Below are 19,901 nucleotides of genomic sequence, written 5' to 3'. Positions count from 1 at the left end.
AGCGGCGGTGGAGGAGGAGGAGGCCGCGGGGCTTCAGGCGTTCGTGGTGTGCGCCTTCTGTTACCGAAATACCGCTTTAGAGTCTTAACGGTTTTGTGGCCCGGTTATGCACCGCCAAATGTACGTCACTGGCGCGTGAACGGCAGGGTGGACGCTAGCGACAAATAACGCGAAGCCTGACAAAAGTAAAACATGACGGTTACTTCGCCAACAGGTGACGATGTCTCTTTTTTGGCATATATGTGCAATCCGAGGACTTGTACTTCTTAGCGCTTTGGGAGCCCGTTTCGCGGGTGGAGGGGTGGGAGTGGGGGGGGGACACGACGTTTCTCGAGATAGGGGTCAGCTGCACAACTAACCGCGAAGTAATGTCGCGTTACAAAGTAGTTGACAGTCAGTGGTTAAGGTCACAGCTGTCCTGGTTCCAGTGGGTTTAGTCTGTTGTTCTTCGTTTGCAGTGATGATAGTCTCTTCGTGTATGATTGCATCAATGCGGAGAAGACGACCGTAGGAAATAAAGGGTGAGAAAAATCTGCGTAGGCAGATTGAGGCAATCTGCTCTTTTCCCAGAGGGTGCATCTCCTGCTGAGGGTATGTGGCAGTGAAGATAATAAAGTCATGGGATAACTCCTTGCTCAGGTGATGGCTAGGTGGTTTCTGCTAACCCTGATGGATATATGTGTATGTATTTTTTTGTTTGTTTGTTTCTTTTTCACTCCAGAGGGAAGACTGTACCTTTTTTGTTTTTTAGAGAAACACCAGTAGTATAATCAGTGATTCTGTATGACTGTTCTCCGTCAAGACATGGAAAAATGCTATATTTTTTATTAGACAGTTAGATAAAAACACGAGCCAGTACACAGCTTCTCCTTGAGGTCTGCTCTCCAAGTCATGAGATTTCAAAAACTGAAAGAATCTTTCTTAGTTTAAATTCAGCCTCTGGACATTGTTTTTCCTGTAGCCAATTTTACTGTTTTCCCCTAAATTTGTATCAAGATGTGGTAGCACAAACCCTAGCAGGTTTTTTAGGCGAGTAATGATACAGGCTAAGGCCTTGTGTCAGTTTCCTTTTTCTTGGCTTTTTTCCTTGCATTAATGTTCAAGTGGGTTCAACATTTTTAAGCACAAATAAAACTTTTAGCATTGTACTTTGTTTTTCGTGCTCCTCCTTGGTGGTGTGAGAACAACCTTCTCTTCATAAGGATTTCAGCAATTCAGGTTGTGAACTGTTGTTCCCCTCCTCTCTATTAGACAGGATGGAAACCCGACAGATAAAGGAAGTGATGACATCCTAGCTTTTGCCTTTTCCCCATCAGGAGATTATTTTGCCTTGACAGATGACAGCAAACGTCTGATTCTGTTCCGTACAAAGCCTTCCTGGGAATGTATTAGCGTCAGGTAAGGAAGCAGGCTGTTGCATGGCACTTCGTTATGGAGTTATTGCTGATTAATTTAAAGTTATAAAAGAATAGTGCTTGGGATGTTGCCATGTGTTATCACTAAGCTTCCTCTTTCTTTTCCTTGTACTTGCTCAAACAAATTTAACGTTCTTGGGAATTCAAAGCTATTTGTCAAGTGATGTGTGGTGTGCCTCATATCAAGAATGGGAGTGCAGATGTCTATATCATTGGCCAAGGAAAGGATAATCTCTTTTCTTATTCCGGAAGATGGTATTTGTATCTTTAAGAACTGAAACTTAACACGCTGCCAGCGAACACTTAAGGTTGGGCCTGTAAGAGCGATACTGAGCAATTTAGTGAGCACACTGTCCATTTCTGTTGATTTGGAGGAGAAGATGTTTTGGGGAGTTTATGAACTCTCCTGAAAGCCTATCTTTAGACATGCTGCCAACTGTTTCCCTTCTGTAGTATGATCCTCTTGAGAAAAGAGTCTGTAACTGTCCACCAGAGGTCCTCCAGTTACAAGTTTTCTGCTGCTCCTGCTTGTGGCAATTGTCTGTAAAAAAAGAGGACCATGAAGGACTTCCGAAGAAGGTACCTCCACGTGTGATGTCTCTGCTTCCGGTGGTCTCTGACATATCTGAGGCCCTGGTTGAAAAACAAAATTGAGTCTCTGTCAGCTTGGCTGTGTGTGTAGGGTGCATGATGGACCTTTGGTGGGTTAACCAATGTTGTAGTGAGTAAACAATCACAAAAAAAAAAACAAACCCAAATGTCAAATTCTGTTCATTCTGCATTCTGTCTTCCATGCTGCCTTGCCCTGTATGTCTTGCCCATAATATGCTATTGGCTAATTGTTTGATGCTTCAGTTTTCTGTGAAAAGATCAAGTAGGACCACAGCTGGATTTTTTGTGAACGTCACTACTTCCTATTAGGAAACTGGGAATAGGGGCGAAAGAATGCCAAAGTTGAGCTGTGTAACTTGTGTTGGTGTTTTGTGGCAAGCTGTATAAAAGGCTTCATGTGGTGCTAGCTTTTGTAGTCAGCTGGTTTCAGACAAGGGAACTTTTGAATCTTTGTGCTTAAGATCAAAGGCAGTACAATGAACTTGGAGCAAGACTTTTCCTTGTTGGCAAGGTAACCTGTTTTGAAACTGTGCTGCCTGAGCTTGCAACGTGTTAGTAAGCATCTTGTCTTATATCTTTTGCCATTGTTATGATGTTCCTTTAAACAGTCACCAAAAAGTTTTAGAATTTCTGGCTTCCTACCTGAAGTGCAGTATATTGTTCTTTTGCCTCTGGATGGTCACTGAATTTCAGAGTAGGTGAATAGAAACGTCAATTCCCTATGATCCCCAGTGTCCACAGTCCTGTGTTAACACACAGGTCATAGAGGAGTTTGGAAAAGAGATGTTACGAAAAGAAAAGAATAACAGTAATAACAATAGTTTTTAAGTTGCAGAAGCATTCTCCAGACTAAGTAAGTGATTAAACCTTTTTTAAAACTTGTTTTCTCACATCTGTGTCCCTTACATTTACGTGAAAAGTTGTTAAGAGAACTGTTACCTGCTACACTAGCAACTGGAACTATAAGATACTTGCAGAAGATGAGGGAAAGTCAGAGTTCAAGTTTAGGGCTTTGCCTGGACAAGGTACCCTACAACTGTGTGTCTCTGACTCTAGCTGCAAGGAGAAAGAGTCCTTGAAGCTCATAAGGAGGACTTCCTTTTATAGAATGGAGTGGCAACTGGAGAAACAGTTTCAGCGTAGTTTTTAGATGTGTTGCTGTAAACAGCTTTTACTAGTAGAACTCCTACCTTGTCTTCTCTTTCCTGTGTGTTCAACTTGTATTTTCTGCCATTTTTAACTTGTATTAGTCTGCCATCTTTCTGGAAGGCTGCCTAGCCAAAATGCTCAGTTGAGAGAGCACATAAGCAAAATGCAGGCATGCAGCTTTAATGATCTCTCTTTTTTTTCTGCCACCTCCCCAGGTGTTTGCTATGACATAGTTTAGTCGTTTAAAAGGTCTCAAAAGCGCTGTTTTGGCCCCATACCCTCCCTTAACGTTATTCTTATTGCTGCCATTTCAAGAATATTGCATCTGAGAGCTTTTCATCCAGTCCCTTGGTTTGTTTAACTGGGTCTGAATCCAGACTTGCTGAAGCTGCCGTCCAGCACTGTTCAAACTATGTCATTTTTCTTTCAGGTTGGTGAAAAGGAGATGCACTTCCCTGATTATTACAGCTGCAGATGATAAGATTCTGGTTGCAGACAAGTCTGGTGATGTTTATTCTTACTCAATAACAGACTCCCAAGCAGAAGGAAAACTTGAGCTGGGTCATTTGTCTCTGCTACTGGATGTGGTAAGTTCGTGCCTCCATGACGTTAGTGTACAAGCCTGCATTACTGCTTGTGTTTGGGTCTTTCGTTGCTGCTCTTGTCTGAGATTTGGGAGTTCTCTTTTATGTAAGTGAAGTACGTGGTCTGGGTTTCTTCCTACTGAGTTTGTGTTGGCAGAATTTGGTAAAGAAACAAGCTTACCAAAGGGTTATCTATTCTGGGAGTGTGAGTGTTCAAAAAGCCTTCGTGTTACCGTCACAGAAGACTTGATGGAACGTCTATGGGAATTCACCCAGTCTGTCATGTCAGTTGAGCTCTTCAATGTAGGAAGTTCTTTCTTTTTAAGACGCAATGGGGGCTTCTGCCTGTAATGTTGGAGCTCAGTGGCTTTCACTGGACTTGGTAGTCAATGTTGCTTATCTTAGTGAGTGAGAAAGTTACTGTCATAAAGATTTATGCTTCCATTGTCAGTGGAAAAGCATGGCTATGGCTTAAAGCTTGCAGCTGCCATTCAAAGTCAGGAGAAATAGATATTTTACTGTTGGGTTTGTTTTTGTTTTTTTTTTTTCCCCTCCTGGCTATGAAGAACTGTATTAAAGCAAACATTTAACTACTGGGCATTAAAACTCTCCCTTTACCAACAGGCGCTGAGTCCTGATGACCGGTACATCCTAACTGCAGACAGAGATGAGAAGATCAGAGTCAGCTTGGCAAAGGCTCCTTATAATATTGTGTCCTACTGTCTGGGACACAAAGAGTAAGTTTGTTGTGGAGAAAAGTTACTGTATGCAGCTCTTCACTGTGCCTCAGTGGATGAAATTACTGTCTCCTCAAATCACGTTAAACAACAGCTAGGTCTATGTTAGAATATAAAATGGTTTGGGTTGGAAGGGACCTTTAAAGGACTTGTAGGTTCTGTGGTAATACAAAAAAAAAAACCACCAAAAGGAGGGTTGGAGCACTTTCTGTCTAGACATTAGACTGCAGTGAGCCCTTTCTCATAGTTGGTGTTTTTCTTGAGATTGGTTCAATTGCTATCGGCAAGAACACTTAGGCAAGTAAAAGGATCTGTGGAAGGTGAATCATAGGGGAAATCCCTTTAGAAAGATGTTCTGCTGCGTTACAAAGCCTAGTAAAGTGCAGGGTTCACTCTGCATAAAAACAGGAAGGATGATCTTTCCCTTCCTTTCATTTCTCCTCAATCCTGAAGTGAAGGTCCTTATAATTACAGTGATCTGAAGAGTGGAAGGCAGCAAAGGAGCCTGCTCGCTAGACTGATGTGATTCAGATGTGCTTTGGTTTGCTAGGACATGGGTCGTCCTTTTGGTATAGGAATAGGGGTTATCTTCTAGCCAATGTATCGGGACTTCCTTTTCAGCCTACAGGAGGGACTGTACTTTCCATTTTCAGTAGTCGTTTCCCATGAAGAAGACACAACTGGCAAACAGACTTTTAAAAGACATTTCCCTCTACATTTTCCTGCTTAAAACGTCTGTGAGTTGTGATATTTTCAAAGTCTCTTCACTTTTGCCTTCCACCTCTATGTGGCTTTGTGGGCTTTTTGGAGGTTTTTGTTGTCAGTTGTTAGGGTTTTTGAGTGGGGGGGGGGGGGGCGGTTGTGCAAATTTTTTTGGAGTGGCCACATTTTGAAGTTCACAGCGACCAGGTAGCAGAGAAGACACGACCCTGCATAGGGCAGAGAATGCACCTAATTCTGCTTGTCTGGCCGCTGAGTTACTGGGGGGATAATGCCACCATTCCAGGCACATTTTTCCATAAAGTGATGCACATATAGTGCAGTCAACTTGCTAAGTCAGAAACAAGAGTTAAAAGAAAGGCGGTGCAACCGGGGAGCCTGAGATATGGGTGGCAACCTATCTAAACTTACCAAAATGTTTTAAGAGAGCATTTAGGACACAGATTAATTTGGAGTGTCAGTCTGATTTTAATAACATCATTTGGTAGTCCAACGTGTGTAGAATTGGCATCATATAAAAGAAAGACTACTCATGTTAAAGATCTAAGTAGTCTTTGATCACATCAGTTTCTCTATAGCATATTTAAGAGCCACGTCTGATGTTTCCACCTACTGTGTACACGGTTGTACTTTCTAATGAATAGAACTTGATGGTCAGAAAGACACTTTTAAATGGGGGCTATTGTGTCTGCACAAAGAGTTCATTAGTGGCCGCAGAGTGGAAAGGCACTTAGTGTAAATTGATTGAAATATATTTTAAAAATTCAACATTTAAATTAGGAATGAATAAGCAAACGATTACATACAGCAGCTCTAATTGTCTTGTTTTATGCTCGTGGATTTTCTTCTTTCACGGGGGTGCATGGTGATTCTTTCTGGATCTATTATGCCTGCCTGCACCCGCCATTTCTGCTTTGTCATGAAAGTTTATATTACAGTGAGCAGATATCTTCCTTCTATTTTTTTTTCTCTTTCTTTTTTTAAATGGCCTTAAAATTATGCCTGTTTTCAAAAGCAAGACTGTACCTCTCAGCTAATGTTCTGCTCAGGTCACTACATTTTAAGTTGCTGAGCTCGCAGGTAGTCACGAACTCCAGAAGATCAGGTCCTCATTACTTAGCAAAGAGAAGTCATGGTAGACATAGCAATATTACATACTTCTGAAAAAACAAGGTTTCTGGCTGAATGTGGACACTGGTGGTAAATTGCCACATGCTTGTTTTAAAATTGTTAAAGATTGCTTTTGAGTAATCTCCAACTGGGATGGGAGAGATATGGTACTCTGAAAGCCAAGTCATCACTGTTATGGTTTAAAAGCATCTGGTGATTCATGTTTTTAATGTGCGACATGAATTGTGAAAGGGGAGCATGGTACCCGAGTAAATCTATCTCCATTGGCATTTTTTTGTCTAAATGGCAGTGTTCTCAGTTGGGAGGAAGTCAGTAGAATTCCTTGAATGCAGGTGGGGAAATAATTTTTCTATTAAGTAGAAGGTCGGTAGTTTGTGTAGTATATATACTATATTAAGTACTGCAGACATACTTTTTCTTCATCTTAACTGGCTTGTTGTGGTGAATCTGTTTGCTTGTCTGTTATAATATTATTTTTAAAATTGGTGTGTTCTCTTATTGTATGTGTTCAAAGACCAGTGTCACGCAAGAGTTCAACTTTTGACTACCTCCCCTTTAGGTTTGTAAGCAAAATACTTGTAATACCCAACTATCCTGACCTGCTCTTGTCAGCTTCTGGGGTATGTATTGCAATTTCTTCAAAAAAGTATTTTTGTTGAAAAGTTTAGACTTTTAAAACCATTATTTGCTTGTATTTCCTCCAAGTTCCATGGGATACTTGGAATAATCTCTTGTGGTTTCCAGCATGCCCCCTCTCTCCTTCCCTTTCTCAGCTTTCTCTTCAGCCATTCTATTGTTAGATCGTATAAGTGCCGTTTACTGTGTTTACAGCAAGGCTAGGTTCTTATTAAGGTCTCTGGGATGGAGAAATCACAAAGTCCTCAGTATTTCTTCATCATTAAGTCTTGCTTTGCAGCACAGACAAACTTTAATCATTGGACTATTTTAACAACTTTGAAGCAAATGGATATTATGTCAGCCTGCCATAATAATGAGTGTCTTGAGAATTAATGGCCTTAGATTCACAGATTTTTATTTTTTTAGAGCTCTTAAGATAAGACAACTGTTCCCTCTTCACCTTCCCACATGCTTTCCCCTGTGAGACTTGTTCCGAATTATGTCCTTGTCTCTATGTCCTCATAGTATGTTGAGTGCATGTTGTGTAGAGTTTGAAGTGCAGTGCTACACAGTGCTTGGATGAGGACTGAAGAATTAAGTGTTCCCTCCTTTCTCTCCTCTCAGTCCTTTTCTTAAACTGATGGGTAAAGTGGGTAGATGGAGTTGCTCTAAAAGAAGGGGAACGATATTCCTTGTTTCCCAGATGAAAAAAACGGCATAGGAAACAAAGTTTTCTGTGAAAATGTGAAGATGATAGTAATTCTTAGTATTTGGTTTCAGCTGCTGCTCTTGCTTCCCTAAGCTCTTGTCTCTTGTTCCTCTAATTCTTTAAGCAGCTCTCGTGTTAGTGCTGCGTGCGGCTGTATTTCATTCCTAGCAAATGCTCTTTGATGACTCTCTTTTTCCAGAGAGGTGTTTAGCTTCTCTCCAGGAGGTTACTAAATCAAATGAGAATTCTGGTGATAACAAGAGTGGGGCCAGAGAAGGGCAACCTAAAAGAATTGCCATTAAAATGCTGGGCACGTGTAGTACTGTGTTATTTGAGACAGATTTGAAATGCGCTCCTCCAGCTACCCAATTTCCACTTCAAAAGGAGAATTCAAGTTAGCATGATTGAATAATTTAAAATTGAGGAGAAAAATTATGTTCATTAAAATGCTTTATCTGCAATTTGAAGTCTTAACTAAGTGACTGTTTAGCAGCTTCTGTGGGAAGCTCTTCAGGGAAATGGGATTTAGCTGAAGGCCTCTCTTTGCCTGAGGTGCTGTTAGTAATCGGCTTGTGTCTACTTCTGTCTGTCCAGGACTCGACTCTGAGACTTTGGGAGTACAAAAGCGGGGAAGAAGTGTACTGCTGTCATCTAAGTAGCATTTGTGGGCCTGAGACAACCAAACCTGACCAGGTACGCCCATGTGTGTTAGTGCTTTTGCTACACTCCTGATCCTTGTGACTCCCAAACATGTTTGTTGCATTTTCTGAGGAGTGCCTCCTTTCTTTCGGTGGGTTTGGAACTTATGTGAGACCTAGAAACTGTTATAAAAGCCTGGGATTTTGGGAAAGTCTCTGAGGCAGAAAATAACCTGTAACAGTGGAAAGATCTAAAAAATCACCCATTTTTAAACTAATTAAATTGCGCCTTTAACGCTTGAAATTTTATCTGAGCAGAAAGAAGCTTTGTAGTGTTTGTAACCAGCCACCTGTGATAGTACTGCCTTGTGGAGTCAAAACACTGGGCTTGTTCCTTTGGGTTGTTCTGAAGCTGCGCAGTGTCCAAAATGAAAATGTACAAGTCCCATGTGACAACTGAATACCCCAGGAGGTCTCCTTATCCTGCAGCCTATTCATGAGTGTGTGATACGTACACTTTTGGGGTGCTACTGTGATTTGGGTGCTAATCTGATGTGAGAAGTGGTTCTGGTAGTACTTGATCTCTGGTTCTGTTCTTTCTTGTCATGTGAATTGGCATACGACCTATTAGCAGTAAAACAGCACTTGTTCTTTTTCCTGCTGTGTACATCATATTAAGCCAGCTGCTAATCTGTTGAGTCATTTAAGAGTTGTTCATCATACCACCCGTGCTGCTGGGTGTGTTTTTCATGTGAATCTCTAAAAAATATTTCTTTCTCTGAAGACCACAGCTGTCTCCCAGTTGGTGAGTGAGAAGCGTGTAGCCATGTATGGTTGTTAGGCAGAATCGCTGTGGAATTCACATCCAGGCTGAAATTGAATTGAAAAGTTCTGTCTTCCCTCCCTTGTGTTTTGTTGTGGTTTTGGTTAGTCGAAGTGTGTTGTGTGCAGCCTCTCCCAACAGTCGGGAGCCATTCCTGGATATTTCTCAGAGATTCTTTGCTGTGTATGTAGGTCTGGCCTGATCTTATGAGTGGGATTCCCAGTTACTGAACTGGGAGCACTACCCACGGAAGGACCAAGCTTCTAGGGACAGACCTGAAACAGGTTGTTTCTGTGCAGAAGACATCAGCAAGTTGTTCTTTGTGTTGGAGTGATAACATGCAGCTTTCTGTCCCTATGTAAGCCCAGGAGAGTAGCCACTGGCATCACAGCATTCAAAGCTTGGATACTGGAAATCTTGGGGGTTTTGCCTAGAATTCCTGATAGCAGAAATTCTGGGTAGTATCTGTATGGACAGTTTAACCTGCTCCTGAACTTGAAGATATACTTTAAGCATGCCTGAGCTACAGACCTCTTGTAGACATTCATGAGGTCTCTGGCTCATCTCAGCTTGAGTCTAGTGCTTGAAGTCTTTGAAGTAGCTACTGCTGGGTTTTTTCACCAGCAAAAAAAAAAGGGTGTACCAAGTTAGGTGACAAGTCCACGTAGCTGGTATCCTCTTGTAGTCTGGGTGCAGCAGGATTTGAGTGAGGAATGGAGAATCACGTTTGAGGCAGACCTACAAAATTACTTTGCCACTTACAGCCTTCTGGAAATAAGTGGCTCAGGGAGTTTCAAAACCAAAGGGTTCAAAAGTAGTTAATAAGAGTGCTCTGTTGAAACAGCATAGTTTGATGCTTTTGAATCTGTGTCTGCAGTAATGTTGCAAGGCATTTCTTTTGCGGGGTAGAATGGTTTTATTTTAAAATACTTTGCCTTCTAGCTTTATTGGATCATTGAGGACTAGTAAGCAACTAGCTGTGAAGTGGGGAATCCTATTGATTTTAAAAATGCTACTTGTTGCTTAGACTGGCTTAGCATTTTGTAAGATGGCTTGCATGTAAATTAACAGTGCTTGATCTCATGCTGAATCCTAACTCCGTTGCATACAAACAAATGTATCAAAAATAATAAAGTGTATAATGAGCCTTGAATATAGCACTGCATAAACTAACAAATGTTAGAGGAAAAAAACCTGTTGCTGCAAGCAGGAATTAATTTAAATTTTTTTTTTTTTTAAAAAAGGCAAAAAGCTCCAACTCTCTTCGAATGCTTTTGAATGTAGATTAGTAATACTCCCTTTGCCTCCTAACACACCTGACAAAGACCCCTCCATAGCATACTCTGTATACCGATGGAGTCTCTCAGTAGAAAGTTGGGGTTCCCTTTGACTGTTTGAGAAATCTCTGTTTAACTTCTTTAGCCCAGTATGAGTTAACAATGAGAGAAAGGGAAAACCCACTAACTGAGTTAATAAATATAACAAGTCAGTTAATAAACTGTGTTCCTGCAGTGTTTTGCTGTTCTTCTACCCATTGGCATGTTTTAGTGTCTCCTAATGGTGGTTGTGGAAGCCTCAGCATTCTTTGAATCTGCAAAATTCTGCTTACTGCCAGCTGTTACAGGCGTCTTAAACTCTGTCTCCAATGACACGAAGTTTGCATGATGCTTGAAGGGTGCAGAAGACTCAGTTGACTTCCAGAGTTTGTGTGTACTTGGAACAGTGATCAGGCAGTGTCTCAGTGATTACCGAAAGATAAATGACAGATGTAAACCTTAATGTGGTGCATTGCTACCTTTGTGCTGTATTGCTACACAGCTGTAAATATGTACTTCTGTCAGAACAATTACTGTCTCACTGGCCAGCAGGACCAAAGGGGAAAGGAGACTTGTGTTTTGCTGGCATCATAGTGCTAGAAATGCCAGAGATGACGCCTGGTGGTAGTATTTAGTTGTGTTGTGTATCCAGGTGTATCAAAGATCATCTTCACAACCTAGTGTGACATTTATAGTCTGAATTTAAGGGAACAATCTCTTGTCAGCACTTTTTAGATTGTAACTAGCATGCTGTCTGCAAGTGACTCTGGCAATCAAAGATCAGATGGGGATATAAGTGTTTTTTTCTTTTGCATTGCATTTAATTTTTACCATTGATAACCACTATGAATGCACTGAAGCTTCAAACACGACTTGAAGCACAATAATAACAGAATCATCAGTAGTGGTGGGTCATGTAAGCACATAAATGTGGGCTTATTTTGCTTGGCAGATGATGAATATATGTCTGTTTTGGGAATGTAGGAGTGTTTTTGAGCAGTGTAGCACTGGTTTCAGCTGATGGGTTGCAGATCCCCAGTTCATTTTCCCACTAGAATGGGAGTAATTCTTCAATTTCGTAGTGCTATATAAATGTTTTTCGTGCTTTGGAGCTTTCACCTCATCTGATCCTCTTGACAGCAGAAGCTTGTTTAAAGTCCAGAACATGAATTGCACAACTCTACCCCAATGTTTCAGTACACTAATTTTTCATAGGGTCACCTCTTCTCACAGATGACATCAAAAGTTAATTTTTAGGTGTTGGCAAGCTGATAACAGTGTCATATAAATGCTGAGTAAGTTCAGAGAGTATCAAGTGAACATCTGTTTATCGCAGACTGCTCTTGTAGCTCTTCTATAACTGATTTTGTAGGCTTGTCCTTGAACTTGAGACTACTCTGGGGCTTGCATGCACTTTGTTGATTGTTAGCTTGCCCACACATGGAAAGGAAAGAGCTTGCAAAGAAGATGCATTTTCTTGTCTCTGTCCAACTGTGAATAATTACTTGGTTCAAATTAAAAAAGCCTCCTCCTCTCTTCCCCCCAGTGAGGGTGGGGGAGAGCTGCTGCATACTTCCAAGTTTGCAGAACCTTTGTCTCTCTGATAAAGCCCTCAGTTGCGTAGGTGGGCACTTCCCAGCGCTGCACTTGCCCTGCACGTTTGTCATGAGACAGGCAGAGAGGCAGAGCTTTGTCATTAGAAAAAAATATCACAGGTTTGGGGGTTTTTTTTATGTATATATCTATATCTTGGTTTGTTCCCTTAAATGTCTAAAGAACCCAGTGGTGGTTTACAATAGGAGCTGTCGTTTCTACTCTACAGCTGCAGTGTAAATGGCTCCCTGCTGCAATAACTACATTTAGATGTATTAGCCACAGAAAACCTTTCTGATTCAGCCCACTCAGCCTACCCGGTATTTGGAACTGTAAGCATTTTTTATGTCCGTCTTAAAGAGGGGTCCTGGGTCCCAATGCTAAATGTAGACTAACAGCTTAGTAGTTCTGCAGAGTAGCAAGAGATTAGTCCCATCTGTTCCCAAGAGCTCTGAAACATATCATCCTTTTGATAACGTTTTTTATAAAGTGCTCCTCTTCTGTCCAAACAGGCAATCGAGTATGTGAGTGAAAAGTGTGTGCATGCCGTTGTTCTTGCTTTCCCCGCCATGAGATTGTATCACACAATGGATTTCATATTTTTTCTTATGTGCTGGAGTTGCACTGTGCAACCCTGGTTTTCAGCTGTATTTATACCATTAATTAACTTTCTTTCCTGCAGTTGGTTTATCTTGTAGTACTTGCTTTGTGTACTGTTGACAAAACAGTTAGCTTCTGGTATTAAACTTGCTGACTTGAACGTTTGGAAGCTGTACAGCTTGCTTTGCCTTTCCTACATCGATTGTAAAATCCCGAAACAAGCAGCCTGACAATGTCTATACATCAGCTGGTAGCTCAAAGGGTAAAATCCTGTGGTTACTCTCAAATCCAGCTTAACCTGGTGAACCAGAGGTTCTGTCTAGTGACCAGTGTGGTGTTAGGGAAAGAGATGAGGGCTGGAAGTGGGTAAAAGGAAAGAGGAACTGAGGATGCATCTGAATTCTGCCAGCAGAGGGTCAAGAAGATGTCTTTTTCTTGCCCTAAAGCGAATAACTCACTACTTCTCTAGTAGGAAGGTTTTATTAATCAGAAGTGCTGATGTTATTGCTCCTTATAAAATCTACTTGAGAACCAGCCTTTTGCCTTTGCAGTTTTGTCTTTGGCATTGCATAACGGATACTTTTGAAAAGGCACCCTAGGGCATCTTCTTGCAGTTTCTCTGCTCCTCCCAGGTTCTTACTTCCCACTCAAGGAGCCTCAGTAGTTATATATTTCAAGTAGTATGTTTTGTGCAGCAAAGGTATTTCTCCGATTCTTCCCCCCCCAAAAAATATATAACTTCTACATTAGGAGTGCGATGTGAGGTTTTTGTTGTTGGGTTTGGGATTTTTTTTCTGCTTTGAGGTTGTTTTGTTGTTTTTTTTTTTAAGAGGAAAATGGCCTCAGGCAGTCTTGTCTTATTCTTCAGAACACGTTTTTGATTAAGCAGTATGGATTCGCCCAGACACAGGTTGAAAACAGAGACAACACAGCAAGGATATTAGCTATGCATCACTGTCTGTGTTGTTTTTTTTTTTTTAACAAACATAACAGCAGCTAATGGCTTGTGTGTATAATCTCTAAGATGCTAGTGTGATATTCTGGCTGAGCAGGCTTAATGTTGATGTTTTTGCCATTAGCATTGCAGGAGAGAATATTTGAAGGTGGTGTACTTTCTTTCATCTATTTGTTTGTTAAGAGTAGTTCACTAAAACCTTTACATTTGATCTCTGGATGGCTGTGAAGGGAGAGGTGTGGAAAACTTCATAAAACAGCGAACACTGGTATAATTACTGTAAATTAATACATCTGCTAAATTTTAAAGGCTAAGACAGGAAATGGAATGTGAATTTTCTGCCCACAAGTGGCCTTAACTTACAACGATGTTTATTTTTCTTTTCCTAATAGAAGTACCCTGTGTCAAGAATAACCTACTGCTGTCAAGGTGATTATGTTGCCATTCTCTGTGACTGGTAAGAATAAATGGAATAATGGCTGAAATAATCATAGCTCCTGCACAGGCAAAAGCAGCTTTCCCTGTTGGCTGTCCTAACGTTCCCCTAGTCTGAAGTACTTGGGACTGTGGATCTCCAAGCATCCCAGGCATGCCGGTGGCCTCTGAGTCCGTATTGTCCTTGGTCTGAGCGTAGAGGTGAATGCGAGGGTTTACCCAGCTTAGGTAAATTTTGCAGACTTTGTGATGTTTTTCCTTTATGGAAGGAAACGCAAAGCTAGGATGAATGAGAGCCCTGCTTGGTGCTGAGGATGTCTACCTAAATCGCTGCGCTTGACCCATGTGTTTTGGGTCTCATTTCGTTCAGGGTGCTGTGGCGATGGAGCGGCCAAACTTCTGTTACTCTATTCTGCTCCTGTAAATGGGTTCAGCCATTCTGTTTAAAACCACAGCGTTGCTTCAGTTGAAAAGTGTGGAGAGGCTATGTTGACTTTTGGGTTCAAATGTATGTGTTTGAGTAAGGAGAGAGTGCTCAGGAACTGAAGGGCCTAAGCACCGAGGAACCTTACAGATCCAACTGGCGGGAAAATGTCTTGTGGGAATGGACAAGCCCTCTTCCCCTCTCTTTCCACAGCACCTTAAGCCTGCCAAGGAAGCTGTTCTTCCTGACAAAAGCTTGCCAACAGGAAAGGGAGAGATTGCCAGAGCTGCTTGTATAGTGAGATTGGCAATCTGTCTTCTCGGTGAACTTGCTCTTGCCGGAGTGAGAAGCCTTAGCTGCTTCCCATCACACCTTCTGCATGGGCATCCAAACTGGCCCTGGAAGGGGAAGCCATGTCAGCCGAGGGCTGTGCCTGTGTCACCCCAGGGGCCATGCTGTGCTCTGTGTCAGGCTTTTATTTCCAGCTCCACAGCCCTGTGTTTCTGAACAGCGCTGTCATGTGGACCTTGTAGGCAACTTAGGAGCCGGGGCGTCCTGCTTGGCACACTGGGGACCTGTCCCAGGGAGGTTAGGAAGCTCTGCACATAGAGGCTGTGGCTGTTAGAGGAGTGAGTGCAGATGGGAGGTATGAGTGCAGTGCCAGAGTCCTATTCTTCAGCTGTGTTGAGGTTTCCTGTCCCCCTCATTCCCTCCTTCCTTCCCCGCCATGTAATTCCTTTCCTGTTTTATTTTGACTGGTGTCAGCTAGGTGTTCCATCAAGTGAAGTTCTGTAGGCCAGTGTGCTATGATGCAACACTCATTATATAAATCCTTAGTAATCCTTCTGAAATTCCCTTTACTACCTTTTCTTTTAAAGAAAAGGCAGCGTTGACTGCTTTTTCTTTCATATAACACTTGAAAAGCCATTTGACGAGTTAGGTATTTGCAGCCTCTGCCTTGGATCGTGTAAGCAAACTGCACTTGAAGTATTAGGGTATTTTTTGCAATTCCTAATGACTTTGCTTTGGCTCTGTTTGGAATTAGAGTGGGTGTTTGTAGTTTGCTGTACAAGTGATGGCTGTAGGTGGATTTGGTAATAATGGTAATTAAGTTTTTCCTTTCAAAAGTATTCCCACAGTCTACGTCTTTCAGCTTGATGCCATTGCCCAGCAGCTAATTTACAGACAGCAAATCTCTTTGAAACATAAAGTTTGGGACATTGCATTTGAGGAAACAGGAGATCTATGGATTTTTGAGGAAGACAGTGAAGCTCCTCTTCAATTGTACAGACCATGTGATGGACAGTGGAAGGTAGATACTTTTGTTATGCTAACATTCTTAATGTTGTGTTGTCTTGAGGCCATAACAAAAATGGAGTAAACTATGTTCTTTGGAAGCTAAATGGCAAACTTCTCTATGTCTTGAGACTGAGTAAAATTCATAAATACACATCTCATTCTACTTCTGTCACCCGTGTATAACACAAAGACGCTGAGAGCTTGTTATGAATACCAGTCTCTTCTCTGGTAAAGCTAACATCTGGCATAGTGGGATCAAGCAGAGTGGTTGTCAGCAGTTGCACTCAGTACATTAAACCATTGCCTGTGCTTTCTGTGTGCTACACTTGATTATTTAAAAAAAACAACATACAAACCAACAAAATCCCTTTGTGGTTTGCTCAGGAATGCTTTCCATACGGCCTTCTCTGTGCCTGCTTCTGAGGGATCCTTTTGCGGGGGACAAGGCATTCTGGAAGCATTAGGGGATTATTTTTTTTGTTGACAACAGAGAGTCAAATTTGAGGGATGCGCTATCGAGTTCTCTATAATAGTCTATTAAACAACTGGAAACTAATTTATTGTCCTTGTTAAGTGTCCAGCTAATTATGGTATAGTTGTGAAGTGGTTTTAAATGAAACTTTTTTGACCCTTATACGCTCCTTGTGATATTTCTTTTCCTCAAAGATTAGTAAGTGGGAATCCATTTTCTTTTTCTTCAAGCTGCAAAGCTTCCCCAGCAGAACACATGATCTTAGGCCAGGTTTCTGTAGCAGTCCTGGGAAAAAGGAGCCTAAAAGACATCATGGAAGGCTTACACTCCTTCTCCTTTCACTGTACTCGTCTGAGAGCTGTTGAATTTTACCGTGTGCTGTGAAACATGAAATTGTTTATTATTCCCAAAATATCATGCAATGTTCCTTCTTTTCCCAGCCTGTAACTGATGACAAAGGATTACAGAAAATGTCAAAATATCTTCAAGACAACTGGACAGTGTTTGAAGGTGAGAAACTTGTCAGAAAGGCCCAGTAAATGCAATTGTTACAGCTAAAGTGTAAGACTTGGGAAGCAAAATCAGAGTTGAGGTCAATTCAGCTGGCTGTTGGAAGTTGCTTAATATTTCAGTTTTCTAAGTTACATCGCTCCATCTGGCATGGAAGGTATCGTGAAGCGCATTCAGGTTACTGTTACCACAAAATGATGTAGGTATTTAAATCTGAATTACAGCATTATAACTGTTTTACATGGACACCTTATCACAGGGATGTATCTAAACACCCTATTACAGAGTTGCTAGAGTCTGTCTTAATGCTGTGATATCAAATACTGTTGTTTGTTGTCTTACCTGGGCGTGATACCTTATCAGAAGTACAGTGGAGATAGTAAGAATTGGAATACCATGGGAGGAGCAGCTTTGCTGTACAGATGGGCAATTTGGGTCCAGCTTGGCAAGGCAGATTATATGGAGCTTGCTGGGGCTGGAGGGTGTGACCCTGGATGTGACCCAGGGATGAAATTGATTGGTATCAGGGTTGGTTCATTTTGTGCTTGATTTCTGCCCCACCTCCAGTCTCTGGCAGAAAAATAATGCGTCATTTACTAGTTCAGAAGCACCCTGTGTTTTCAGGATATTTTGTATTTAAAAACCACCCAGCTTTACTTAAAAGCTGGAATTATGGCAGTGATGGCTGCAGGATAGGGAAGGGTTGTGTTGTGGCATGTGCTAGTGGATGTCTCATTATGTATTGAGAGTTGATTAATTGAAATCTCTCTCGTGTACTTTGCTGGGAGACTGGGAACCTTCTTGCTTGAAAAAGGTGTTACAGTCCGCGCTGGTCTCATGTTCTGTTCTTGGTGGTCATAGGTAAAGGTGATTAACACACGTAGGTGGAAGAGTTGCAGGAACTTGCAGACTAATGTAAAGTCTCCTTAATGTCTAGTATTGGATGGTTTAGAGTACAGCTGTTACTGAGTTGGCATAGTCTTTGAAATCTAAAAGGAACTCAGGTACTCCTTTAGAAGGGAGACTGGCTGCATGTAGATGTTGCAGACTTGATAGGTACAGCCAGGCAGATAATTAGAAGTATGAGATCTGAGTGAAAATGAGCAACAGAGAAGTAAAAAGAGCAGGCAGGGGAAGAGGTTCTGAGCGTAATTAGCCAGCATAGCAAATTACTGTGATACACGGTAGCCGGCTGCATCTGCAGCTGGGAAAGGAGGACTGCTCAGATGACAGGGTCTATTATTGTTAATTAGTAAGGGGAGGCTCACTTGATGAGCACTTACTCCAGTGCATAATTAGTGCTTGAAAAGGTAGTTACTTCTTTAAAAAAAGGTGATCATTATATTGTTTAAACCCAGTCTTAATGCCTGCATATAATCTTTTTATAAACTTGTTTCACCTGATTGATGAATCTGTAGGATTTAAGGTCAGTCTTGAAGTACATGTTGAACAGTTTGACATTCTGTTCTAATTGATCTCAGAAAAAGACAGAACAAGATTTAGTTCAGGCTGATCAAGTACAGAGTAGCATGGGTATTCAAACTGACAGCATGCAATTTCTCCCAGGGCTGAAGGCCAATAAATCGGTTGCTATGCAAGTACAGCACCCTTGAAGGGAAAGGCAGGTGCTTTGCTGAGTACCAGTGGGGGCAAGTTGTTTTGTTTGTGTACCAATAAACAAGGGGATGTTGGATGTACATTACTGTGGAGCAGCCCACTAGCTTCAGGACCAAACCCTAGCAATACTGGATTTTTGTGCCCTTTAAGATCAAGAATTTTTGGAAGTGGGAAAAGGTAGGTATACAAAGAGAACTAGAGGTTACTGGCTTTGTCAGGTACCACTCTAACAATTTTTAGAAATACAGACCTAGCTCATCTAGTCTCATTCCGTATTCTCTACAGAAACAATCCTATTGGGGTTTTTTGAATAGTAGTTAGTCCCCTGTTAAACTCGTGTAAACTGAACAGTCTTGGAGATGGTGTCATGAATATTACGGTGTTCACAGAAGGTACAACAGCACTATCAAGGTGAATACTTAGAACTGTGTATGCACTGTTTGAATTCTACTTCTTTGGGCTTTTTTTAAGTTAATACTCTAGGAGATGAGTCAGCTAAGCACAGTTAGGTAGCATATGCCCTTTGCAGTGCTTAGGTCTTGAGGAACAGCTCCGATGGGATGTCTAACAATAAGTTGCAACAACACTCACTTTAAAAACAGAAGCCTTGAAGTCTGCAAGTGTCCAATACGTAAAGAGAGCTGTGTGCCCTCTTTGCTTCAACATCAGGTGCTTGCCTCTGAATTTTTTAGCCTAAAAACGGAGGCTATGCTTGGCTGTGTGAATGCAGGACAGATGCTTACCAATACAAATCAGACTTACATGGTGTAAATGCTGATACTTAATAGATAGGACTCAGTAAATGAGTTGAAATGCCATTATCTAGAATTACAGTACAAGAAGTAATTGCTGAGACTGCTAAGGGAATTTAAAACGTGTGTTCTTGCTTTGCCCAATTGCAGGTTTTGTTGGTGTAGAGAGACACTACGACAGTCTCTACAAGGCCTCATTTGATAACATGGCCGCCTATCTACAGAGGAAAGAGGAAAGGTTACAGCAGCAGAAAAAGAAAAGGCAGGAGGATCTGCAACGTGGTTCGAATGGAGAAACAAAAAAGATGAAGACTGAAGAATCATCACTATGATGCTGTTGTTAGCTTGTAACTTTTGCCTTGCTGAAAGGAACTGATCCAACTGTGGACTGTTTTTAAATGTAAAATGGATTATGGAAGAAGCCTGGTTTAAGCTTCTGTTCAGATTCAGGTTTTCAGGTAGCCTGATATGAAAACATCCTGCTTGCAGCAGATAATGCATTTACAATATGCCTAAGCTTCTCTAATGCATGATATATGAATATTGGAGATGGTATTTTCCTTGAAACGGGATTTTCTTTTTGCCTACTGTGTTCAGGCTTTCTTCTTCAGGTGGAAGTGCACAGACTAAAGTTGATGTGACTTTTTTGCTTTTTTGTTTGTTTCTTTTGTGTTGTGTTTGCCCTTTTTTTTTTTTTTTTAACTTTTTAAAAGGTCTGTTAGTTGATGTAACTAACTTAGTGTACCTGGCTATTGGAAAGGGAATGTAGCAAAATTCTTGCCGTATATGAAA

At 41.4% G+C, this 19,901-nt stretch overlaps 1 protein-coding gene across 1 annotated transcript in view; it reads left to right on the top strand.

Moving 5' to 3' along the window:
* WDR4 (WD repeat domain 4) overlaps positions 1–19,441 on the top strand; it is a 24,790-nt gene extending 5,349 nt beyond the window's left edge. The window contains exons 2-11 of the mRNA XM_009891382.1: positions 459–521; positions 1,252–1,398; positions 3,607–3,763; positions 4,385–4,497; positions 6,908–6,968; positions 8,270–8,368; positions 13,993–14,057; positions 15,588–15,771; positions 16,671–16,740; positions 19,260–19,441. Of these exons, the coding sequence (XP_009889684.1) occupies positions 459–521; positions 1,252–1,398; positions 3,607–3,763; positions 4,385–4,497; positions 6,908–6,968; positions 8,270–8,368; positions 13,993–14,057; positions 15,588–15,771; positions 16,671–16,740; positions 19,260–19,441 (1,141 nt within the window). The remainder of the gene's footprint in view (positions 1–458; positions 522–1,251; positions 1,399–3,606; positions 3,764–4,384; positions 4,498–6,907; positions 6,969–8,269; positions 8,369–13,992; positions 14,058–15,587; positions 15,772–16,670; positions 16,741–19,259) is intronic.
* Positions 19,442–19,901: the final 460 nt, after the last annotated feature.

This window comes from Charadrius vociferus, unplaced genomic scaffold (genome assembly GCF_000708025.1).
Source record: "Charadrius vociferus isolate BGI_N301 unplaced genomic scaffold, ASM70802v2 scaffold298, whole genome shotgun sequence".
NCBI lineage: Eukaryota > Metazoa > Chordata > Aves > Charadriiformes > Charadriidae > Charadrius > Charadrius vociferus.
This window is presented reverse-complemented; position numbering and strand designations above follow the sequence as displayed.